At 41.4% G+C, this 23,964-nt stretch overlaps 1 protein-coding gene across 2 annotated transcripts in view; it reads right to left on the bottom strand.

Annotated features, from left to right (window-relative positions):
- Positions 1–2,032: 2,032 nt before the first annotated feature.
- The window catches only part of RELA (RELA proto-oncogene, NF-kB subunit), a 55,965-nt gene continuing 34,033 nt past the window's right edge, over positions 2,033–23,964 (bottom strand). The window contains exons 8-11 of one of the 2 annotated variants that reach the window (XM_056527307.1): positions 21,010–21,219; positions 17,102–17,182; positions 16,349–16,408; positions 2,033–4,857 (exon numbers count right to left, since the gene is read on the bottom strand). In XM_056527307.1, coding sequence (XP_056383282.1) covers positions 4,262–4,857; positions 16,349–16,408; positions 17,102–17,182; positions 21,010–21,219 — 947 coding nt within the window. In that variant the 3' untranslated portion in view covers positions 2,033–4,261. Of the gene's footprint in view, positions 4,858–16,348; positions 16,409–17,101; positions 17,183–21,009; positions 21,223–23,964 lie in introns of both variants that reach the window. The other variant, XM_056527306.1, reaches the window with a different exon arrangement.

The raw sequence follows: 23,964 nt of genomic DNA, 5'->3' as shown, positions 1-23,964 counted from the left end.
ACCGGCTAATCACAGCTGCCGGCGGGAAATTTTAACTTGACAGACATACTCTTCCCCGCTGGAAAACTGGCCGGCCAACAATGCACATTGCCGCTCACTTCCCTGGCTTGCTAGTTACCTGCCCATGCCGCACACCCTTACAGTGAGGCCATGCTGGTTTTAGTCTTGCGGAATGGGCAGATGGGAGATGTGCGGGCTTCCTTGGCTATACTGTACCTAAACTATAACTCCCATCATGGAAGTTGAAATTTAGGAACAGCAAGACTCCATCTGTTGCTACACTACAACTCCCATCATGGGAGCTGTAATTTTGGAACTGGGTGCCTCCAGCTGTTGCTAAACTACAACGCCCATCATGGGAGTTGTAGTTTAACAACAGCTGGAGTCTTGCTATTCCTAAAATACGGCTCCCATCATGGGCGTTGTAGTTTACCAACAGATGAAGTTTCGCTGTTCCTAAACTACAACTCCCATCATGGGAGCTGTAGTTTAGGAAAAGCGAGACACCAGCTGTTGCCAAACTGGAGGCTCACTGTTGCCAAGTTAATATTTCTTGACAGCCAAAGGCTGTCTTGAAATTATGAGGGTTGTAGTTTAGCAACAGCTGGAGGCTCCCTGTTTGGAAACAGTTTTTAGAGGCGTTCTGCTGAGGGGAGAGCGCCATATATGTACTAAGCTATTTTTTTGTGTTCTTACTTTAGATCCATGCATGCAGAGGACTACCTTGATAACCTGCAGTTTTTTTTTGTTTAATCTTAATAAAATGGTTAACGAGGGCTTGAGGGGGGAGTTTTTTAGAATAAAATTTTTTTTTTTTTTTTAAATGTGTTTTCTTATTTTATTCACTGTACAGCCTTAGAGGTGGAAGCTGGCTAATAGAGGGAGTCCATTACTAAGCCGGTGCTTAGTGTTAGCCCTAAAAACAGCTTGCACTAACCCCCAATTATTCTTCTTCAGGTAACCACCGCTACAGGGAAGAGCCAATACCAACAGGCATCAAAAATAACGCTTCTGGGTCTAGGCGGTAACAAGCTGGTCCTTGCCCACCCTGGTAACATCAGACTGTTGCTGTTTGGTTGGTATCTGGCAGAGAATTACAATGGGGGGGGGGGGGTGAACAACGCACTATATATTTATTATGATGATGTTCCCCCCAATGGTAGCTCAATTTGTTACTTTGCTTACTCTTCACTGAGAATGTGTTCACACTTTCTCTGTTTTTAAACTGCATTCATAGAATTTAAAGGCCAAAACAGCCTGAGTGTGTGAACATACCCTAATGGGTACGACTTCTCAGAAAAAAAAAAAGATGCACTCCCCACGTCCTATAGCAGGAAGAAACTTCTTTATTAGTTGCAGTGTAGTAACAAGCGAGACCCTGGCAGCCAGTGCGGGAGTGTGTGCAGGATGCTGCAGACTTCTCAAGTGTGACAGTTGTTTCCCCCGCGCATGCTGGCTTCGTCAGACCACACCTGTCAGTGACGTCGACCTTGGTAAAGAACTAAAGGTTATTTTGGACCATACGTTCCCTCAAGTCTTATAAGGAGTGTGGAAGGGTCCCAAGGGGGCTCCGAAATTACAAGGAGCTCTCACAGTTTCTAGATAACCCCAACTTTAATCGCCAAATAGGATAAGATTCACTAAGAATATTCATTAAATATGCTGAATTTGGTGTTTGAACAAAATGAAGTAGATTACATCACAGTAACAGAACAACTAGGGAAAGCCAAGTTGGAACTTCGCACCAGAATGACTGAACAGCAAAGACAAAGTTTAAAAAAAAATAAAATAAAAAACACGACAATAAGCCAATAACCTTACAGAGTACAATTAAAGAACAGAAAATTGATAAAATATCTCCGAGATAAAACCCACTTCGACGCTGGTAAAATTTTCAACAAAGGAAACACCCTCAATAACCCAAAATCCTCTAGAAAACCCTGGACACACTCCCGCACTGGCTGCCAGGGTATCGCTTGTTACTACACCGCAACTAATAAAAGAAGTTTCTTCCTGCTAGCGGACATGGTGAATGCATCTTTTTCTTTCTGAGAAGTCGTTTACATTGTGTTATGTGCACTACAAGATAGCACCACCAACAGCAGTTTAGACATCACCGTGTTTAAGTTGTCCACACCACGGCTCGGGGAACATTAAGCACAATTATAACCGGTGGTGCTCAGTATTGCTGTGCCTGTCCTACATTCATTTAAGATACCCTTATGGGTAATGATGATGTAGTTAAAAATTTATATACCAATAATGATAAAAAAATAAAAATACATAAACTTTACTTTGGGTGTCCTTGCAGTCACAGGAAGGTAAGTAGACATACAGGTTCATAAGGGGCTTCTAGTTTGTCATTGTGACTCCTATGAATGAATGCTTACACTGTTAAGAAATTAATATTTTGATTACCTGACTTTTATAATATTACGGCTATTGGTGTCAATTTCATACATTTGAAGATTGCATTAGTCGTTTATTAATGCTCTGCTAATCTCATAGAATGAAATGTTGTAGCTGAGCCTTTAAGAAAAATAAAAAGGTAAAATAAATATGATACATCAAGAGAACAAAATATACTGGTTTGTAACAAATCAGCACACAAACTAAAACATTTATAAAGAGATTTTTAGTGAGTATATAGAATATCATACATGCTGGTTTGTCCAAAATATATGACAAATGGTCATGGCTTCAAAAAACTTTGCATAAATCATAGTATAAGAGCATAAAAGACATTCTGCAAAGCGTTCCTTTCTCTTCTTATCAGACACTTCCCTTTGCTTATCTTTCATGAACTCAAAAATTAGCTCAATTCTAGGAGCTCACCAAGACACCAAGTTATATACTGCTCATACAATGGAGAGGGGTGATGAGTGGGTTCAGAGAGATGAGACAGACTGCAAAGAGATCTAACTATTAGATCTCACCAAAGGATCTACAGTTTAAACAGTTTACTACTGCTCTATAATGTCCTCCATGCTGCTGCTTCTTAGGGTGTACTGTATAGATATAGAAGAGCAGGATCTGTGTGTGTGTATACATATAAAAGTGTATAGACCGAGAAGCTAGTGTAGAAGACAGAGAGGCTAGTGTCAACCACTAGCTCAGGGACAACTGAAAACTAGAGTAGAATTAGCAGAGCAAAAAGCTGATGGAAGAGGTCATATACAAGTTATATAATGACAAGAAATAGTGCTACTCCTCATATAGACATAACTTTTACAGATAAGCTATCTAAAACAACAGGTAAGCTTTAGGCTAGGTTTCCACACAGGTCTTTCTGGCATTTTTGGAAAACTGCCACTCAAATTTGAGCCGAATTCAGAAGTGCATCCAGCAGAGTGTATTTCCGTTGTTTCCCTTTATATTTTCCTTTTGAATACACTTCTGGCTTTGCCTCAAGAACTGCAAAAAATTGTGTGGAAAAGTAAGGGGAAAAAAATCTTCACCAGAGTAGATCTGTATGGCTAATACAGATCTACTCCGGCGAATAATTTTTTTTCCCTTACTTTTCTCATGGTGAAGATAAACAAATGTCCTTCTCCTTGTATTACTAGGTGGCTTTCCTTGTTCCCCCAATGTACTCCCCAAAGTGACTAGTAGATTTACACAGAGATTGCTGCGTGGACCAGACTCACATTAAACATTTCATAGTAACAGACTGACTTTCAATCCACACAGCAAGCGCTGTTTTAAACAGCTACAGGCAACGGAAACAGCATCTTATCAGGGAGATAAACCCCATCAGTAAGAGGGGAAGAGTAGGGCAGATGGCTTGTCCTAACCATGGTAATGCCTGAACAGAGAAAAACTTTTCCTGGAGCAGTTCTTTCACAGAAGTACATACAGTAAAACCACCAAGGAATAGCAAACATAATAAAGACAAAAAGGAATTTGACAGTTCATTTAAAAGCCTGCATTCAAAAAGTAAACTCATGAATTTGGGTAGAACAGTGCAAAAAAAGAAAAGGTTGATGAAAACTTTGTCTCCTCTATAAAATGTATAAAGCCCAATTTCTGCAATCAGTTACAGACCCCATGGTAGTTTTTTTTAAAACCAAACTTCTTCTCAAACTGATGTTAATTCCACAATGACTGGGCCAGCACAATCTGAGTTCCAGTATGACCAAGATGACAGCAATACTATTGTGTTTCAGCAGACCTCTGCTCTCGATCCTCTTGATCCAGGCATGTGAATGTATGTAGCTCAGCTTTAATTCTGCTGTGTATAGTGCTTTCATACAAATACATTTCATTTCATGGAGCCCATGAAAGATGCAAAGTCAAGATCCAACATAGAGTTTAATGATTCTCCATGCTGCAAGTCAAAAATTCCATTCATTAGTGCACTGTCAAGCCTTTCTGAATTCTCATTTCCACCTGCCTCCTCACTGGGTCCAGTGGCCATTAGCCTAGTAATTGATTCAGGATAAGCCATAAGGGTATTCTGGCTAGTTCCACTCTCATGAAGACCTTGTGAAAGAACACTTGAAGACTGGGATTCACTGAGAAGTTGTCCAAAATCACTATTGTCAATAGAACTAAGACTTGTACAATGAGTGTCAGGGTCATTCTGCAGCATGTTAACTATATCAAGATTTCCATCATCTGTAAAGTGTGTATAGTCTAACACAGAGTCCAGACGTTCCTCTACTGATGCTGAAGGCTGTAGTACAGAAGGTAGAGGGGAGAATCCCAGGTTGCTGAAATCATTCACATTTACAGTGAAGAGAGGAGGTACAGAATTTCCAGTGTCAGTTTTCACCACAGGATTAGAGAATTGAGAGATTGATGGAGTCATCTGCATAGGCACCGGAGGGTCTCTCCGAATAGGTGTGGGTAACGGTTCTGAGAAAGAGAATATAATAATTACATTGGAACCTAGGTAAAAAGTAACAGTTCCCCCAAATGTCCGATCCCAGTGTATGATAGCTACTAGAGATTAGCGAACTTACAGTAAATTCGATTCGTCACAAACTTCTCGGCTCGGCAGTTGATGACTTTTCCTGCATAAATTAGTTCAGCCTTCAGGTGCTCCGGTGGGCTGGAAAAGGTGGATACAGTCCTAGGAGACTCTTTTCTAGGAATGTATCCACCTTTTCCAGCCCACCGGAGCACCTGAAGGCTGAACTAATTTACGCAGGATAAGACATCAACTGCTGAGCCGAGAAGTTTGTGACAAATCGAATTTACTGTAAGTTCGCTCATCTCTAATAGCTACCAGGCAATAGACTACTGCCAGCATCCTTGTCTCCAATTCTGCCTGACCCTTTCTGAAATCTTACTGACTCATGTAGGCCATCCTGCCAATTTGAACCTGTGCTGCTTACCTCAACCATCTGTATTGGACTAAGTCTTTACCTTATTCCCTGGGTACCATTCTCAGTCCCTTTTGTGTAAGGCTCGGACTGCTGACTATACAGTCATGGCTGTAAATGTTGGCACCACTGACATTTTTCAAGAAAATGAAGTATTTCTCACAGAAAAGGATTGCAGTAACATGTTTTGCTATTCACGTTTACTCCCTTTCTGTGTATTGGAACTAAACCAAAAAGGGGAGGAAAAAAAAGCAAATTGGACATAATGTCAAACCAAACTCCAAAAATGGGCTGGATAAAATTATTGGCACCCTTTCAAAATTATGGAAACATTTGATTGCTTCAAGCATGTGATGCTCCTTTAACCCCTTAACGACGCTGGACATAAATGTACGTCCTGGTGAGCTGGTACTTAAAGCACCAGGACGTACATTTATGTCCTATACATAACCAGGAGCATCGGAGCGATGCTTAGGTCATGCGTGGCAGGTCCCAACTGTTCATAGCAGCCAGGGACCCGCCATTAACCCCTCAGATGCCGTGATCCATACAGATCACGGCATCTGCAGCATTGCGGTCACTAAAATGGATGATCAGATCGCCCGCAGCGCTGCCGCGGCGATCTGATCATCCAGAACGGCAGACGGAGGTCCCCTCACCTGCCTCCACTGCCTTCCACGGGTCTTCTGCACTGGTCTGCGATCGAGCAGACCAGAGCAGAAGATGACCGATAATACTGATCAGTGCTATGTCCTATGCATAGCACTGAACAGTATTAGCAATCAAATGATTGTTATAAATAGTCCCCTATGGGGACTATTAAAGTGTAAAAGTAAAAAAAAAAAAGTAAAAAAAAAAAAAAGTGAAAAACGCCCTCCCAATAAAAATGTAAATTGTCCCATTTTCCCTACTTCACTCCCAAAAAGTGTAAAGATATTTTATATACATATTTGGTATCGCCGCGTGCGTACATATCCGAACTATTAAATTAAATGTTAATGATACCGAACGGTGTGAATGTAAAAAAATTTAATAAAAAAATTTTTACAAAATATCTGCTTTTTTATAAAAAAAATTCCCAAAAACATTTATAAAAAAAAAAATGTATTAAAAAAGTTTTATATAAGCAAATATGGTATCAATAAAAAAGTACAGATCACGGCGCAAAAAATGAGCCCTCATACCGCCGATTATACGGAAAATTGAAAAAGTTATAGGTCTTCAAAATAGGGGGATTTTAAACTTACTAATTTTATTAAGCAGATTGCGATTTTTTTAAGCGCAACAGTAATAGAAAAGTACGTTATCATGGGTATCATTTTAATCGTATTGACCCAAAGAAGAACGAACACATGTCATTTTTACCATAAATTGTATGGTGTGAAAATGAAATCTTCCAAAAATTGCAAAATTGCAGTTTTCTTTTTAATTTCCCCACACAAATAGTATCTTTTGGGTTGCACCATACATTTTATGATAAAGTGAGTGATGGCATTACAACGGACAACTGGTTGCGCGAAAAACAAGCCATCATACTAGTCTGTGGATGAAAATATAAGAGTTAGGATTTTTTGAAGGAGAGGAGGAAAAAAGTAAACGTAAAAATAAAATTGTCTGAGTCCTTAAAGCCCAAATAAGCCGAGTCCTTAAGGGGTTAAACTCACCTGGGGCAAGTAACAGGTGTGGTCAATATAAAAAAAATCACACCTGAAAGAAGATAAAAAGGAGAGACGTTCACTTAGTCTTTGCATTGTGCGTCTGTATGTGCCACACTAGACATGGACAACAGAAAGAGGAGAAGAGAACAGTCTGAGGACCTGAGAACCGAAATTGCGGAAAAATATCTCAATGTTCCAAAGATCTAGATTTGCCTTTGTCCACAGTGCCCAACATTATCAAGAAGTTTGCAACCCATGGCACTGTAGCTTATCTCCCTGGGCGTGGACTGAAGAGAAAAATTGATGAAAGGTGTCAACGCAGGATAGTCCAGATGGTGGATAAGCAGCCCCAAACAAGTTCCAAAGATATTCAAGCTGTCCTGCAGGCTCAGGAAGCATCAGTGTCAGCGCAAACTATCCGTCGAAATTTAAATGAAATTAAACGCTATGGCAGGAGACCCAGGACAACCCCACTGCTGACACAGACATAAAAAAAACAAGACTACATTTTGCCAAAATGAACCTGAGCAAGCCAAAATCCTTCTGGGAAAACGTCATGAGAACAGATGAGACCAAGATAGAGGTTTTTGGTAAAGCACATCATTCTACTGTTTACTGAAAAAGGAATGAGGCCTACAAAGAAAAGAACACAGCACCTAAAGTGAAATATGGTGGAGGTTCAATGATGTTTTGCTGCCTCTGGCACTGGGTGCCTTGAATGTGTGCAAGGCATCATGAAATCTGAGGATTACCAATGGACTTTGGGTCGCACTGTACAGCCCAGTGTCAGAAAGCTGGGTTTGCATCTGAGATCTTGGGTCTTCCAGCAGGACAATGACCCCAAACATACCTCAAAAAGCACCCAGAAATGGAGGGCAACAAAGTGCTGGAGAGTTCTGAAGTGGCCAGCAATGAGTCCAGATCTAAATCCCATTGAACACCTGTGGAGAGGTGTAAGAAGCTTATTGATGGTTATAGGAAGCAACTGATTTCAGTTAATTTTCCAAAGGGTGGGCAACCAAATATTAACAAGGGTGCCAATAATTTTGTCTAGCCCATTTTTGGAGTTTGGTGTGAAATTTGCTTTTTTTCCCTCCTTTTTTGGTTTAGTTGAATAAACATGTGTATAGCAAAACGTGTTACTGCAATCCTTTTCTGTGAGAAATACTTCATTTTCTTGAAAAATTTCAGGGGTGCCAACATTTACGGCCATGGCAGTATGCATACTTGCCTGACCCCCTGGTGCCCTGCATTGGAGCCATTTGGTCTGCTGGGACAGCTGCTACCCATACAGGGATCCTGTTTGAGATGCTTCTGGGTGTGGCTCCAGAGTGACAGCAGTCAGAGGCTCCTAGCTTTCAAATTTCTTGTTGTTACTGCTGTGGGATACTGTGATTTAACCCCTTAAGGACCACAAATTTTTTTTGCACATCTGACCACTGTTACTTTAACCCCTTAAAGACCGAGGGTTTTTCAGTTTTTGCATTTTCGTTATTTCCTCCTTGCCTTTAAAAAATCATAACTCTCAATTTTGCACCTAAAAATCCATATGATGGCTTATTTTTTGCGCCACCAATTCTACTTTGTAATGACATGTCAATTTGCCCAAAAATCTACGGCGAAACAGAAAAAAAAATCATTGTGAGACAAAATTGGAAAAAAAAACCCTGTTTTGTAACTTTTGGGGGCTTCCGTTTCTACGTAGTACATTTTCCGGTAAAAATGACACCTTATCTTTATTCTGTAGGTCCATATGATTAAAATGATACCCTACTTATATAGGTATGATTTTTTTCCAGAAGTACGATAAAATCAAAACTACATGCAGGAAAATTAATACGTTTAAAATAGTCATCTTACCCCTATAACTTTTATTTTTGCGCGTATGGGGCGGAATGAGGGCTAATTTTTTGCACCGTGATCTGAAGTTTTTAGCGGTACCATTTTTGCATTGATAGGACTTATTGATCGTTTTTATAAATTTTTTCATGATATAAAAAGTGACCAAAAATGCACCATTTTGGACTTTGAAATATTTTTTTTGCACGTACGCCATTGACCGTGCGGTTTAACGAACGATATATTTTTATAATTCAGACATTACCGCACGCGGCGATACCATATATGTTTATTTTTATTTACACTGTGTTTTGTTTTTTTATGGGAAAAGGGGGGGGGGGGGGTGATTCAAACTTTTAATAGGGAAGGGGTTAAATGATCTTTATTCACTTTTTTTCACTTTTTTTGCAGTGTTATAGCTCCCATATGGACCTATAACACTGCACACACTGATCTTTTACATTGATCACTGGTTTCTCATAGGAAACCAGTGATCGATGATTCTGCCGCTTGACTGCTCATGCCTGGATCTCAGGCACTGAGCAGTCATTCGGCAATCGGACAGCGAGGAGGAAGGTAGGGATTCTCCTTTTGTCCTGTAAGCTGTTCGGGATGCCGCGATTTCGCCACGGCTATCCCAAACCGCCCACTGAGCTAACCGGCATACTTTCACTTTCGACGCAGCGTTCAACTTTGAACGCCGCGTCTAAAGGGTTAACAGCGCGCGGCACCGCGATCAATGCCGCGCGCTATTAGCCATGGGTCCCGCGTTATAGATCGGGAGCGGACACATGACGTTCCAGTATGTCATGTGTCCTTAAGGGGTTAAAGCATTAATAACTCCCCATGGGATGCTTTTACTTATGAATTTGATTCAGAGACAGTTTTTTCGTGACATATTCTACTTTAACATAGTGGTACATTTTCATCAATACTTGCATCATTTCTTTGTTTCATGAAAAATTTCATGAAAAGTTAGAACATTTCGCATGTTTTCTAACTTTGAAGCTCTCTGCTTGAAAGGAAAATAGACATTCCAAATAAATTATATATTGATTTACATTTACAATATGTCTACTTTATGTTTGCATCATAAAGTTGACAAGTTTTTACTTTTGGAAGACAAAAGTTCAGCAGCAATTTTCACATTTTTCACAAAATTTTCAGAATCAGAATTTTTCAGGGACCAGTTCAGTTTTGAAGTGGATTTGAAGGGCCTTCATATTAGAAATACCCCATTATAGAAACTGCACCCCTCATAGTATTCAAAATGACATTCAGAAAATGTGTTAACCCTTTGGGTGTTTCACAGGAATAGCAGCAAAGTGAAGGAGAAAATTCAAAATCTTCATTTTTTTACACTCGCATGTTCTTGTAGACCAAGTTTTTGAATTTTTACATGGGGTAATAGGAGAAAAAGCCCCCCAAAAATGTGTAACCCAATCTCTCTCGAGTAAGGAAATACCTCATGTGTGGATGTAAAGTGCTCTGGGTGTGAGGGCTCAGAAGGGAAGGAGCGACAATGGGATTTTGGAGAATGAAATGGTTTTTGGGGCATATCGCATTTAGGAAGCCCTTATGGTGTCATAACAGCAAAAAATAAAAATAAAAACCCACATGGCATACTATTTTGGAAACTACACCCCTTAAGGCACATAACAAGGGGTCCAGTGAGCCTTAACACCCTACAGGTGTTTGACCACTTTTCGGTAAAGTCTGCTGTATAAATGAAAAAAAAAAAAAAAAAATGTTCACTAAAATCCTGGTTTTTCCCCAAATTTTACATTTTTTCAAGGGGTAATAGGAGAAAGTGCCCCCCCAATTTGCAACCCCATTTCTTCTGAGTAAGGAAATACCCCATGTGTGGAGGTCAATTGCTCTGCTGGCGCACTACAATGCTCAGGAGGGAAGGAGCGCCATTGAGCTTTTGGAGAGAGAATTTGTTTACAAAGCCCCCCCCCCCCGTGACATGGGGTCACATGTGGGGGAGGGGGGGGTCTTTTGTTCTGGCACCATGGGGGCTTTGGCAACACACGTGGCCTTCAATTCTCATAAAATTTTCTCTCTAAAAGCCCAATGGAGCTCCATCTCTTCTGAGCATTGTAGTTCGCCTGCACAGCACTTTACAAAATGGGGTCACACGTGGGTATTTATTTTTTTGCGTTTATGTCAGAACAGCTGTAAAATCAGCCACCCCTGTGCAAATCACCAATTTAGGCCTCAAATGTACATAGTGCTCTCACTCCTGAGCCTTGCTGTGCATCCGCAGAGCATTTTACGCCCACATATGGGGTATTTCCATACTCAGGAGAAATGGAGTTACCAATTTTGGGGGTCTTTTTTCCTTTTACCTCTTGTGAAAATAAAGTATGTGGCAACACCAGCATGTTAGTGTGGTTAAAAAAAAAAAAAAAAAAAAAATGTTACACTAACAGGCAGGTGTAGACCCCAACTTTACCCCATATGTGGCCCTACTTTTTTTCCTTGAAATAAGACAGTGCTCCGAAGTGAGAGCGCGCCATGCGCATTTGAGGACTAAGTTAGGGATTGCATAGGGGTGGACATAGGGGTATTCTATGCCAGTGATTCCCAAACAGGGTGCCTCCAGCCGTTGCTAAACTCCCAGCATACCTGGACAGTCAGTGGCTGTCGGGAATGCTGGCAGGAGTTGTTTTGTCAACAGCTGGAGGCTCCGTTTTTGAAACCCTGCCCTTCGATACGTTTATCAATTTTATTGGGGGGGGGGGGGGGGGGGGACAGTGTAATGGGGTGTATATGTAGTGTTATACCCTTTATTATGTGCTAGTGTAGTGTTTTTAGGGTACATTCGCAGTTGCGGTTGTTTACAGCGAGTTTCCTGCTAGGAGTTTGCGCTGCGGCAGAAAATTTGCTGCAGCTCAAACTTGAAGCAGGAAACTCACTGTAAACCCGCCCGTGTGAATGTACCCTGTACATTCACATGGGGGGGGGGAACCTCCAGCTGTTTCATAACTGCAAACCCAAGCATGCACTGACAGACGTGCATGCTGGGAGTTGTACTTTTGCAACAGCTGGAGGCACACTGGTTGGAAAATACTGAGTTAGGTAACAGAACCTAATGGAAGGTTTTCCAACCAGTGTGCCTCCAGCTGTTGCAAAACTATAACTTCCAGCATGTATTGATCGCCAAAGGGCATGATGGGAGATTTAGTTATGCAACGGCTGCAGGTACGCAACTACAATTCCCAGCATGCCGAGACAGCCATTTGCTGCTCATGAATGCTGAGAGTTGTAGTTTTGCAAGATTTAGAGGGCCACAGTTTAGGAAACACCGCACAGTGATCTCCAAACTGTAGCCCTCCAGATGTTGCTTGGCAACAACTCACCAGCTTCTGTAGTCAGCAGGATCGCTGCAGGCAAGGGACCTCCACCGCCAATCACACCACAGTTCCCCGTTCTGCCCTGACTACCATGGGTGGGCAGAACGGGGGAACAAAATCTTTAACACGCCATTTGGTATTTATTTTAGTAAACATATTTGGTATCGCCGCATGTGTAAATATCCGAACTAATATAATGTTAATTATCCCGTACGGTGAACAGTGTGAACGTAAAAATAAAAATGTAAAAAAGGCCAAAATTGCTGCTTATTTATAAAATTTTATTCCAAATAAAATTGCTAAAAAATTATTATAAGTTTTATATATGCAAATGTGATTTAAAAAAATGTTAGATTTTTTTAAAGCTATATAATAGAAAAGTATGTAAACATGGGTATCATTTTAATTGTATTGACCCACAGAATAAAGAAAACAGGTCTATTTTACCATAAAGTGTACAAAATTAGCAAAATTTTCCCCACTCAAAATGTTGCGCCATACATTTTATGGTAAAATGAGTGATGTAATTACAAAGGACAACTGGTCGTGCAAAAAAACAAGCGCTCATACTACTCTGTGGATGAAAATATAAGAGTTGTGATTTTTAGAAGGCAAGGAGAAAAAAAACGAAAACGTAAAAATAAAATTGTCCTTAAAGGAGTACTCCGGCGTGCACTTTTTTCCTTATATCCCATCCGGGCTGCAAAATAAAATCAAACACACTTTCTCTTACCTGCCAACGAGCCCCCGGAGCTCCGGTACACTCCGGCACAGGTGTTCGGTCCCCGGGCTGTATTCTTCTTACTTCCTGTTAGCCTGGCACGTCACACGGAGCTTCAGCCTATCACCGGTCGCAGCGATGTCCCGCCTCGGCCGGTGATAGGCTGAAGCTCCGTGTGACATGCCGGGCTAACAGGAAGTAAGAAGAATACAGCCCGGGGACCGAACACATGTACCGGAGCTCCAGGGGCTCGTTGGCAGGTAAGAGAAAGTGTGTTTTCTTTTATTTTGCAGCCTGGACGGGATAAAAGGAAAAAAGTGTGCGGCGGAGTACTCCTTTAAGGCCCAAACGGGCTGAGTCCTTAAGAAGTTAAGTACCATGATATTTGAGACAGATTTATTCACTGTATCCCAGCCTATTATGGGATAGCGTATCCAAACTTATTATGTAGGACAGTGTTCAGAACACAATAATATTAGTTTCCACTTAGTATGTAGGTCAGGCACTTTTCATGGTACACATGCTTAGCTTGGTAACACAATAGAGGCTTATCAATGACCTCTGCCCGTTCAGCAGTAATGGGGCTTAGCAGCAGGATTACAGTGTTGCCCAATTTGGGGAGATCACATACTATACACCCACAGACCTCCCCCTGCTGTCATCTCTAACACAGAGAGAAGAAAGTCTGAGGGATGACGTTGTCTGATAGGCAGCTAAACAGTAGGACATGTATGATGAAGACTTTAAGCAACTTTTTAATTTTGTATTTAGGAAAAATACTAAGGATGTATGTATCGTGTGTGTGTGTGTGTGTGTGTGTGTCAGCACAAAGTTGGCCATTGCCTTTAACTCTACATGTGACAATAGAATATTTACTTCAAAGAAATATTGTTTGTCAACATGTTGCCTTGTCATCTTCTGCTTGCCTGTTGAACTGAGTAAAGGCAGGAACTCAATTCATCAGGTGATTAGTACAAAAGGCTTGTGCCCTTGTACTAAAAGAGTTTTATTTTCCTATTTTAATTAAAACTATTTACCTTTTCTAAACTACCTTTTCTAAACTAACCTTTTCTAAACCAACTCAGATTACATTCCCTATCTACTCCTAACACCCCTCCTGCCCTTAAATTTTACCAATCTTAAAAGGACAAGTCTCACAGTAAAAAATTGTTCAGCTTTTAGTGCAGAATGTAAAGTTATATAGGTTTGTAAATCACTTCCATTACCAATGCTGCTTAGAAACAAGCTTTTTCTGCATTCTTCTGTCTGACAGGAAATTCAGCTGTTCCAGGTTTTCATGACTTGCGACCCCCTATTCAGGCTGTTATCAGCAGCATCCCGGGGGCCGTGACGTGACAATTACCCAGAAAACCCCTGTGCTGCAGAGAGCTCCCTGTGCAAACAGGCTGATTCTCTCCCCTCTCCTTGCTAATGTTTTTACACTGAGAACGGAGGAGAGGGGGGAGGGAGCTGCCAGCGTAGACCTGTCACACTGAGAATGGAGGGGAGGGAGAGAGTAGAGCTGTCACACTGAGAATGGAGGGGAGGGAGAGTAGAGCTGTCACACTGAGCACTGGGGAGAGAGGAGTGCAGGGCAGAGAAGGGGGGAGGTGATTGTGCCACTGTAAAGCTGTTTCACTGAGAGGAGGAGGGAGTGATTTTACAGTGTAAAACTGCAGCTTCAACTCCAGGGTCCCTCTCTCTGAGCACTGAGATTAGTTTGTTTCCTCGTGGCCACCCTGCTGTATAGGGCTATGATTGGAGCTCAGTGCTATGTGGGAGTGAGCTAGCAGAGCTGTGGGAGTGACTAACATAAGTTAGGGGTGGTAAGCTCTCTGCTCAGGCAGCTGAGAGCAGGAAATGTGAGCAGTGCATGCAGGGAAATGTAGTCTTTGAGATCACAGGCATAGCCACCATAACCAGGAAGTAACTGGAATTTATGAGCTGAATAGACGGTGAATGGGGGCCGGAAAAAAAAAAAATCACAAACATGTCAGAGAGGTGGTAGGTGAATATACTATGGAATGGCTAGGTATTTTATTTTCTTTGCTGCATGGGATATCTCCTTTAAAAAGCTCTATGTCATACCTTTCCCCTTGCTCACATTGTGTGAGCTCTGGGCAGGAGAAAGTGGGTGTCCCCCAGCAGGTGCGACGTCACTGAAGCCTGCTAGAGCTGTGCACCCACTTCCTGAGTTTGGTCTCCTGCCTAACAGAACAGTCACCTAAAAAAATAATAACGTATTGAGGTTTTCCACCTACAGATCGATATGAGGGCTTGTTTTACACGCTACCAATTTTACTTTGTAATGACAGTCATTTCACCACAAAATCTACAGCAAAACTTTGGGGAACAAAATTGAAAAAAAAAAAAATTTTTGTAAATTTTAGTGGCTTCCGTTTCTACGCAGTGCACTTTTTGGTAAAAATTACACCTTATCTTTATTCTGTAGGTCCATATGGTTACAACGATACCCAATTTATGTAGATTTTATTTCATTTGACAAAAAAAAAAAAGATTTATATATATTTAAAATAGTCATCTGACCCCTATACATTTTTTATTTTTCTTGTACATGGGGATGTATGCGGGCACATTTTTTGAACCGTGGTCTGTAGCTTTTATTGGTACCATTTTTTTTCATGGACTTTTTGATCGTTTTTTTACACTTTTTTTAGTGTACACAAAATTACCAAAAAGACGCAATTTTGGATTTTAGTATATTTTTTACTTATATGCCGCTGACTGTGCAGTTTAATTAACATTATATTTTTATAGTACGGACATTTACGCACGTGGTGATACTACATGTTTATTTTGCTTACATATTTTTATATGGAATTTGGGAAAAGGGGGGGGGGGCGATTTAAACTTTTAGTATGGAAGGCGTTACATCACATTTACCTTTTTTTAGTCCCCATAGGGGACTATAACAATCAGTCCATTGATTGCATACACTGTTCAATGCCATAGCATAGTATGGATCAGTGTCATCTATGCTTGATTGCTTCAGCCTGTAGTGCCTGGCTGGAGCATCAAGACACAGATCGGACGGTGAGGAGGCAGGTATGGGCCCTCCAGCTGTCCCCTCAGCCGATTGGGACCGCGGTGGTCTCAATCAGCTATGCTAAGCTGCTGGGAATGCTTTTTTTTTTTAAAGTTTTAGATGCCGCAATCAACTTTGATCGCAGAATTCCCGCAATCAGTGATGTCAGGCATTAGACACGGGTCCCAACCATTGATGATCCCAACCAAATATGATGTGGGGTCAGCTCATGACCTAGCGTCATGGCAGGGGAGCGGGTACAGGGCGTACATGTACGCCCTGCATCCTTAAGGGGTTAACAGCAAGTAAATTGCAAAGTTTCTTAAAATTACATAAGGAACAATATGATAAGTTTAGTTTTGTGACAGGTACTCTAACCAAAATCCTACAAAACACACCTGTTTTTGTAATGCTCCGCACTGGAACAGCAATTCTTCGTTGATTCTTTACTTCAGCCCCTAAAAATCAGAAATCAAATGTAAATTTTTTAAGTATGCATTCTCCCCTGTTGGTTTTAGTTCCAGTTGCTGCATTTTACATGTATTTTTACTATGGTCACTACACTGGTCAAAGTACTAAGATCACGCTTTTTTTGATACAAGGGGGGGGGGGGGGGGGGAGTGAGGATTTATGTAAAAGCAACTTTACAGACAACATCCCAAAAGGAAAGATTTATACAGGTGTACATCATGCGTGGTCTAGGTCTAAGGAAGTGTGGTTCTCCAAGCGAAACAGCTGTAAACCTACATTAATTTAATAGTTCTTAAGGTGGATAAAATAAGACCAGAGTCCATCAACTTCAACCTATATCCTTATTTTGTCCGTACTGTGTTGATCCAGAAGGCGGCAAAAAACCTTATGAGACTGATGCCAATTGCCTCATACCAAGGGGAAAAAATTCCAGACTCCAAATATGGCATCGGAATAAATCCCTGGATCAGCATTCTGTCCATATAGATCTAGTATCCATAATCTGTGATGTTATTACTCTCCTGAAACACGTCCAGGCCTCTAAAGGTTGTTCCACATGCCAGGTTTCACGTATTAATATTGTCTAAACTGACAATTTATCCTTATTAACAGATGTAAATGGCATGTATATAATCTAAACATATTTTGGTGACAGACACCAATTGCAGGAACAATCTTACCAGCAAAAGGGCTTTTTTTCACAATATGCTTGAAACTTTCCAAAGTTCTTTTTCTTTTTTCGTCAATATGATGTAGATCACCTGGATAACAACATACAAGACACAAAGCATTGCATAATTTCTACTTTGTGGTGAAGTGGTGAGGTAAAGTAAAATTTTATGTATTAAAAACATTGAAATAATCTTAGAGGTTAACCCCTGAAACATGTGAAAGATGGCATGTGGCCTACCCAAACAAATTGTAATTTTACTGCCATTTAATAGCTTAAAGTGTCCTGATCAAACTCCTTTTAAAGTTTCTTGATATGTCCTTTCGTTCCTGAGATATGAGGGTGATGGGCATGAACTTCCATTTTAAAAACGGGAGTGAATATTAGGAGATGGGTAGGATTTTACAGTCAGGGGGTGTGAATATTGTACATTGAGGGGTGCCTTATATACATACTATGACTGTATAATCGCGTCCATAACCTTATATGTACTTCCATTATAAAAATTAGGTTCACGCCCATTTGACCGATTCCCTGAACTGTCAGACAAACTATCAAACCTCATATCTCGGAACGGAAGGGTGTATCAAAAAGCTTTAAAAAAAAAAAAAAACAACAAAAAAACACACACACACACACGCAATCAGGGCTCCCATATATATTTAAGGATAATATAATCTACATTTTTTCCAGGGTTGGCCACAGGTCCTCTATAAGAAAAGATGTTAGGTGTTCTAAGGAATCTTACCTGTATGCCCATGCTGGGCAACATGAAAAAGCTGACCGGCTCCTTTCAAGAGACTATGTTCAGTGTTTTAGGTTACCTAATACAACATTTGTGGTGAAGACCATATATTGGGGGAGTTAAACAAAAACTGTAATAGTAAAACACTTTGCTGCCCATAGCACCCAATCACAGCTCAGTTTTTATATCTCAAACAGGTCTGGTAAAACAAAAGCTCAGCCGTGACTGGTTGTCATGGAAAGCAACACCAGTTTTTTTCTAGTCTGGTAACTACAGACTTAAAGGGGTACTCCGGTGGAAAACTTTATTATTTTTATTTTTTAAATCAACTGTTGCCAGAAAGTTAAACAGATATGAAAATAATTTCTATTAAATTCAAATTCTTCAATTTCCTCTGTAGCATACAGCAGCTGATGAGTATTGGAAGGGTAAAGATTTTTTAATACAAGTAATTTACAAATTCTGTTTAACTTTCTGGCACCAGTTGATTGATGGAAAACATTTTTTTTTTTTTTTTTTTTTTTTTTATAAGAGTACCCCTTTAATGGATTTTCGGGCCTAAGACTACTGATGGCATAACCAATTATGTAGTTTTAGGTAAAATTTATGCAGAAACACTAAAAAACCCTAAAGGGTTTACTTCCAGGCACCACTGTAAATATAGGGGGAGATTTATCAAAGCCTGCCCAGAGGAAAAATTGCCCAGTTGCCCATAGCAACCAGCTTCTTTAATTTTGCAGAGGCCTTGTTAAAAATGAAAGTAGCAATCTGATTGGCTGCTATGGGCAACTTTTCCTCTGGGCAGGTTTTGATAAATCTCCCCCATAGAGTTTAGCTGACTAAAAGATATTTTCTTTCAGAGCATAATAGACTCTAGTTGAGCGATTAACTTTGGCCAGAGTAATTTTATAAGTATAATCTAAATGCTAAATTGGCCTCACACAAAACATGGTTAAACAGTTAAGCAGAATAAGCATGTTTAAAACTGCATATTCAGACTCCATACGTTTTTTTCTCCCCCCATCTATGGGGCAGTTTAAGGGCCTATTTTCCGCACCATGTTCTATAGCATTTATTGGTACAGTTTTGATGTAAATTGGATTTTAATTTTTTTTGTTTTACATATTTTAGGAGACAAAAATAATCTCTCTTGTTTAGGCAGTTCGTAATTTTAAAAAGCAATTATTAGATTGCTTATACTTATCAATCATATCGATGCTCTGCTAGTAGAGCCTGCCAGCCATGCCGGAATTACCCCACTGAGCCACGATGGAACTCTGCCTCAGTGATTTCACGAAAATAGCAGTTTTTTTTATTTTTTTTTTCAAATCCCCCAGCCATGGAGAATTTATCTTTTTTGTTGTGGACAAATCCTTTATTATACACAAACTTCTATTTCTAATTGTTTGCTACCTAAACATTTTGGTGCTTTTACCATATATCACCAATATCAGATAATGATGGCCTGTCCTCAGCAGGGATGTGGAATTCTTATCGCCCGACGCCCGGGACAAGCAGTACCGGAACGCCGGGCAGGTGATTTCTACAGGCATTTAGCCCTGCTTCGGGCAAGCAGCGTTAAATGCCGGAAGAATTCACACGTCCGCTCACACTGTTACTGTACTTGCATCTCCCTGCAGCAGTCTATAACGAGACTTCCTTGCAGGGATGCGCACGATTGGTGACGTCATCACAAATGCAGCTCAGTACGTCGGGACGCTAACGTCCAGTGCGGCGCCTGTGATGACGTCACCTATCGCGCGCATCCCCGCAAGGAAGGCTCGTTATAGACTGCTGCAGGGAGATGCAAGTACAGTAAGTGTGAGCGCACCTGTGTGAATTCAGAGTGAGTGAGATAAACTTGCCCATTATGAGGACCTGCCTGATCACCAGGGTAAAACTATATTCCTAACGGTCTAGTAACAAAAGTGACAGCCGAGCCCCTGAGCCAGCCGGAGCACACATGGGGCCGGAGTACAGGTAGCAGGGGATTAGAGAGGAGGGGAGGTTTGGTAAATAATGTGGGAGAGGAGAGGGGGGGTTGGGCTGAAATATAATGACATGAGGGGCATCAGAAGGGAGGGGGGGTATAATGACACTGGGAGCATCAGAGAGGGGGGGGGGGGGAATATAATGACGCAGGGGGCATCAAGGGGGGGGGGGGAATATAATGGAGCAGGGGGCATCAAAGGGGGGGGGTAACATAATGGAGCAGGGGGCCCTACTTGATCCCTACCTGATAAGGGGACATACCTACCTGAAGGGGGACTACCTACTTAAAGGAATACTGTAGTGCAAAATAACTTATCCCCGTAAGTGATAGATCGCGGGGGTCTGACCGCTGGGACAACCCCCCCCCCCCCCCCCCATCTCTTGTATGAGACCCCAGCAGACAGCATGAGGCCCCAGCAGACGGCATGAAGGGAATGTTCCATCCCTGCATGACACTGCTGCTGAAATGCCCCCTCCATGTATCTATGGGATACATGGGGGGGGGGGGCATGTCGGTCGCTGCGTCATGTGGACAAGCCCCCATTCCTGCCGGGGTCCCTTACAAGAGATTGGGGTGGAAGGGTTTCCCAGCGGTCAGGATAAGTTATTTTGCACTGCAGTATTCCATTAATGGGACGGACTTCCTTATCAGGGACCCTATCCACCTAATGGGTTGACCTACTGGTCTGTCTTATATTTATTAATAAAAGACCTTATTTACATACTATTTGGGTTAAAATTATTTTGTACCAGGACAAGTGGATTGTTATGAGGGACAAATAGATTCTGCTCCGTTTTAATCCCTTGGACAAGTAGTTTAAAAAAAAAAATTCCACACCCCTGCCTCAGGTTAGGCAGATAATATCTGATTGACAGGGTGCTTACACTCGGCACCAAAGCCAAGTCCGCCGTTAAGGGGAGCTGCAGCACTCAGATATACGCTGTGTATCTTAGCCAGAAACTTCGTCTCTGTACGTTTTGCAATAGTGGCGCAGTGTAATGCAGATAGTTAAATTAAGCAGTTGTCTTTATAGAAAGTGTGTGTGTATATATATGTTGTGTGTAATACTAAAATATATATTATATATATTTATATTTTTTATAACAGGTTTTATTTGTGATGGTCAGAAGAGTGAAAATGAACAAAAATTTGCTAGTCTCTAATAATGTCCTCAACATACCTTCATATGGTAGATACTGAAATTCCATTGGTTCGCTCACTTCCTTGTCAGATGGCCTCCTCAACTGCATATGGACTTTTACAGGCTGTCGGATTTCTGGGTCTTGGTAAGGAGGTGTCTTGAAAACTATAGCTACCTGTCTGTGAACATCAGCTTGCGAAAATGATCCCCGTCCTTCCCAGTTTCCATGTACAAACACAACCTCAATGTCTTCTAGGAAATGAAAAATATGAAAGTTTTTGGGGGTTTTGAAAATTACACTTTACATTCATTTACATTTAATTTTTATCTCTTTTTAAAAAAGCAGGACTCGTACATAAAACCCTTTTGTTCTATAAAATTATACCCTTTTGTTCTATAGCACAAGCAGCCACATAGTGAAGTCTACATAAAAGGACTGAAAAAAGTAAAAAACATTTAGCAGATTCTGTTCCATGTTGGGGGTAGTAGTGACAAGCTGATTAAAATGATTCTGACTGCCGATCAATATACAGCAGCCCCTCAAGTTACAATATTAATTGGTTCCAGGATGACCATTGTATGTTGAAACATTGTATGTTAGACCAGAACTCTATGGAAAACTGGTAATTGGTTCTGAAGCCACCAAAACGTCATCCAAAAATAGAAAAAAAGTGAGGATTAAAGAAAAATAAGTAGATAACTAATATAGAGATAAAGCAAGTCTTTACATATAAATGTAAGAAGGAGCTGCTGGGAGCTTTAAATCACTGTCTATGTAGAGGACATGAGCTTCTTCAGGGTCCTATATAAGTACATACAGTGTCCCAAAAAAAAGGTAAAATGGAGCCGCCCTCAACTGGAGCAGCGATCACTGGCACAGGTAAAAAAAAAGTAGTACATAACATGCAGTACCTCCCTGTACTGTAGGGGGCAATACCAGGCAGCCAGTCAGTGCATGCGCTTCAGTAATACAGATGCCCATTCTGATTAGTTCTTCCAGCCATTGACATGTTTCACAGATCTGGACTGTCCGTAGCATTGTATGTTGAGTCTGGTTTCAAGTTACAATGACCAAAAAGACCATTGTATGTTGAAACTATTGTATGTTGAGGCCATTGTAAGTTGAGGGATCACTGTATATTAATACTTATATATTTATATATGCCATTTCTAATGCTGAGAAAAAAAAAAAAAAACATTTGTTACATATATATCCAGCTTGCTATTTGCTTGCAACTAAGATGAAGACCTTGGAATGATGCCAGGAAGCCTGAGATGAGACATCAGAGGACAAAACATTTGAAGAAGATACAGATTGTATAGAAGGGCAAAGATGTGGGGTTTTCCAGTTTCAGAGTGAAAGAGCCGCATAAATGAACTTTGGCCAAGAAAGAAATAAATGCTTAAATATGCTAATACATACCGAGACAAAGCTCAAATAACCAATCAAAATATAACATTATGATTTGAAGTGATAACCCTCCCCTTTTTTGTCAAATGTAAAAACAATGCACTCCCGTGTAATAAACAGAACTCCTTGGGGCAGCTCCTCAGCCAGTATGCTGAGAAGGAGATATTATACCAACATTCTGTCTGGTGTGTATTCCTTGTGTCGGCACTCAGCAGTATACAGCAGCAGTCACTCACATTTTAAAGGGGTAGTCCAGTGGTGAAAAACGTATCCCCTATCCTAAGGATAGGGGATAAGTTTGAGATCGCGGGGGGTCCAACCGCTGGGGCCCCCTGCGATCTCTCTGTACGGGGGCCAGGCTCTACGGCCAGATAGCGGGTGTCAACCCATGCACGAAGCGGCGGCCGACACGCCCCCTCAATACATCGCTATGGCAGAGCCGGAGATTGCCGAAGGCAGTGCTTCGGCTCTGCCATAGAGTTGTATTGAGGGGGCGTGTTGGCCGCCGCTTCGTGCGGAGGTCGACACGCCCCCTTACCGAGGGCTGTCGGGGCTCCGTACAGGAGATCGCAGGGGGCCCCAGAGGTCGGACCCCCCGCGATCTCAAACTTATCCCCTATCCTTAGGATAGGGGATAAGTTGTTCACCACTGGGTCACCACTGGACTACTTCTTTAAGGCCTTATCCGCACCCATCCTTGACAGCAGTACTGGGGCTGAGGGATTGATCGAACTGAGTCTCACTTCTGAGAGCTGATGCAATCAAAAGTTATTAACCAGGGGAGCGTGTTGTATTTTCAACTCCCCTGCAATGTATAGAGTGTGTTTTACTTTCATTTTCAAATACCCTACTGGGAGCCCTGAATGGCCAGCATAGAGAGGCCATTGAGGGCTCCGGGCGGGGTTTTTAAACTTCTACTGTGGATAATAAATTTATTCCCCCCTCCCCGACTTTGTATATACAATTTTTATTCTCACCCAATGTGCATATTTAACAATTCCCTCGCTGCCTGCTCCTCATCTTCTAATGCAATAACAGCGCACAGTGGGGACACGTCAGTCCATTCCCCGCTGCTCATCTCCGTTCCTGACAGATGATCAGCGGGGGGGAATGGAGGGACATGTCCCTGCTGTGCGCTGTTATTGCGCAATCAGAGCGCACAGCGGGAACATGTCAGTCTATTCCATGCTGCTTATCACCGTACCCGACAGATTAGCATACTACACTATGGCATAATAAATCTTCACTGTGCATTACTGGTCAGTCATGTATGAATCTCTCGCCCTATAAGAAGCAAGAAGTTAGAGCAGGTGCAGCGAAGGAAGGGCATAAAAACCTGAGCTGGGAATATCCCTTTAAAGCTAGGTTTTCACACAGGTTTTTTTCTGGTGTTTATTTTTATTTTTAAACTGTCACTGCAGTTTTTGAGCCTAAACCAGAAGTGTATTCAGAAGGAATTGGAAATATAAAAAGGAAGGACTTCTTCCTACAGGATCCACTTCTGGCTTTGGCTCAAAATCAGCAGTGGTAGGCTTTACAGCAAGTCACCATGGAAATAAGCATAATAGAATAGTCTGGATGAG

This window comes from Hyla sarda, chromosome 6 (genome assembly GCF_029499605.1).
Source record: "Hyla sarda isolate aHylSar1 chromosome 6, aHylSar1.hap1, whole genome shotgun sequence".
Taxonomy (NCBI): Eukaryota; Metazoa; Chordata; class Amphibia; order Anura; family Hylidae; genus Hyla; species Hyla sarda.
This window is presented reverse-complemented; position numbering and strand designations above follow the sequence as displayed.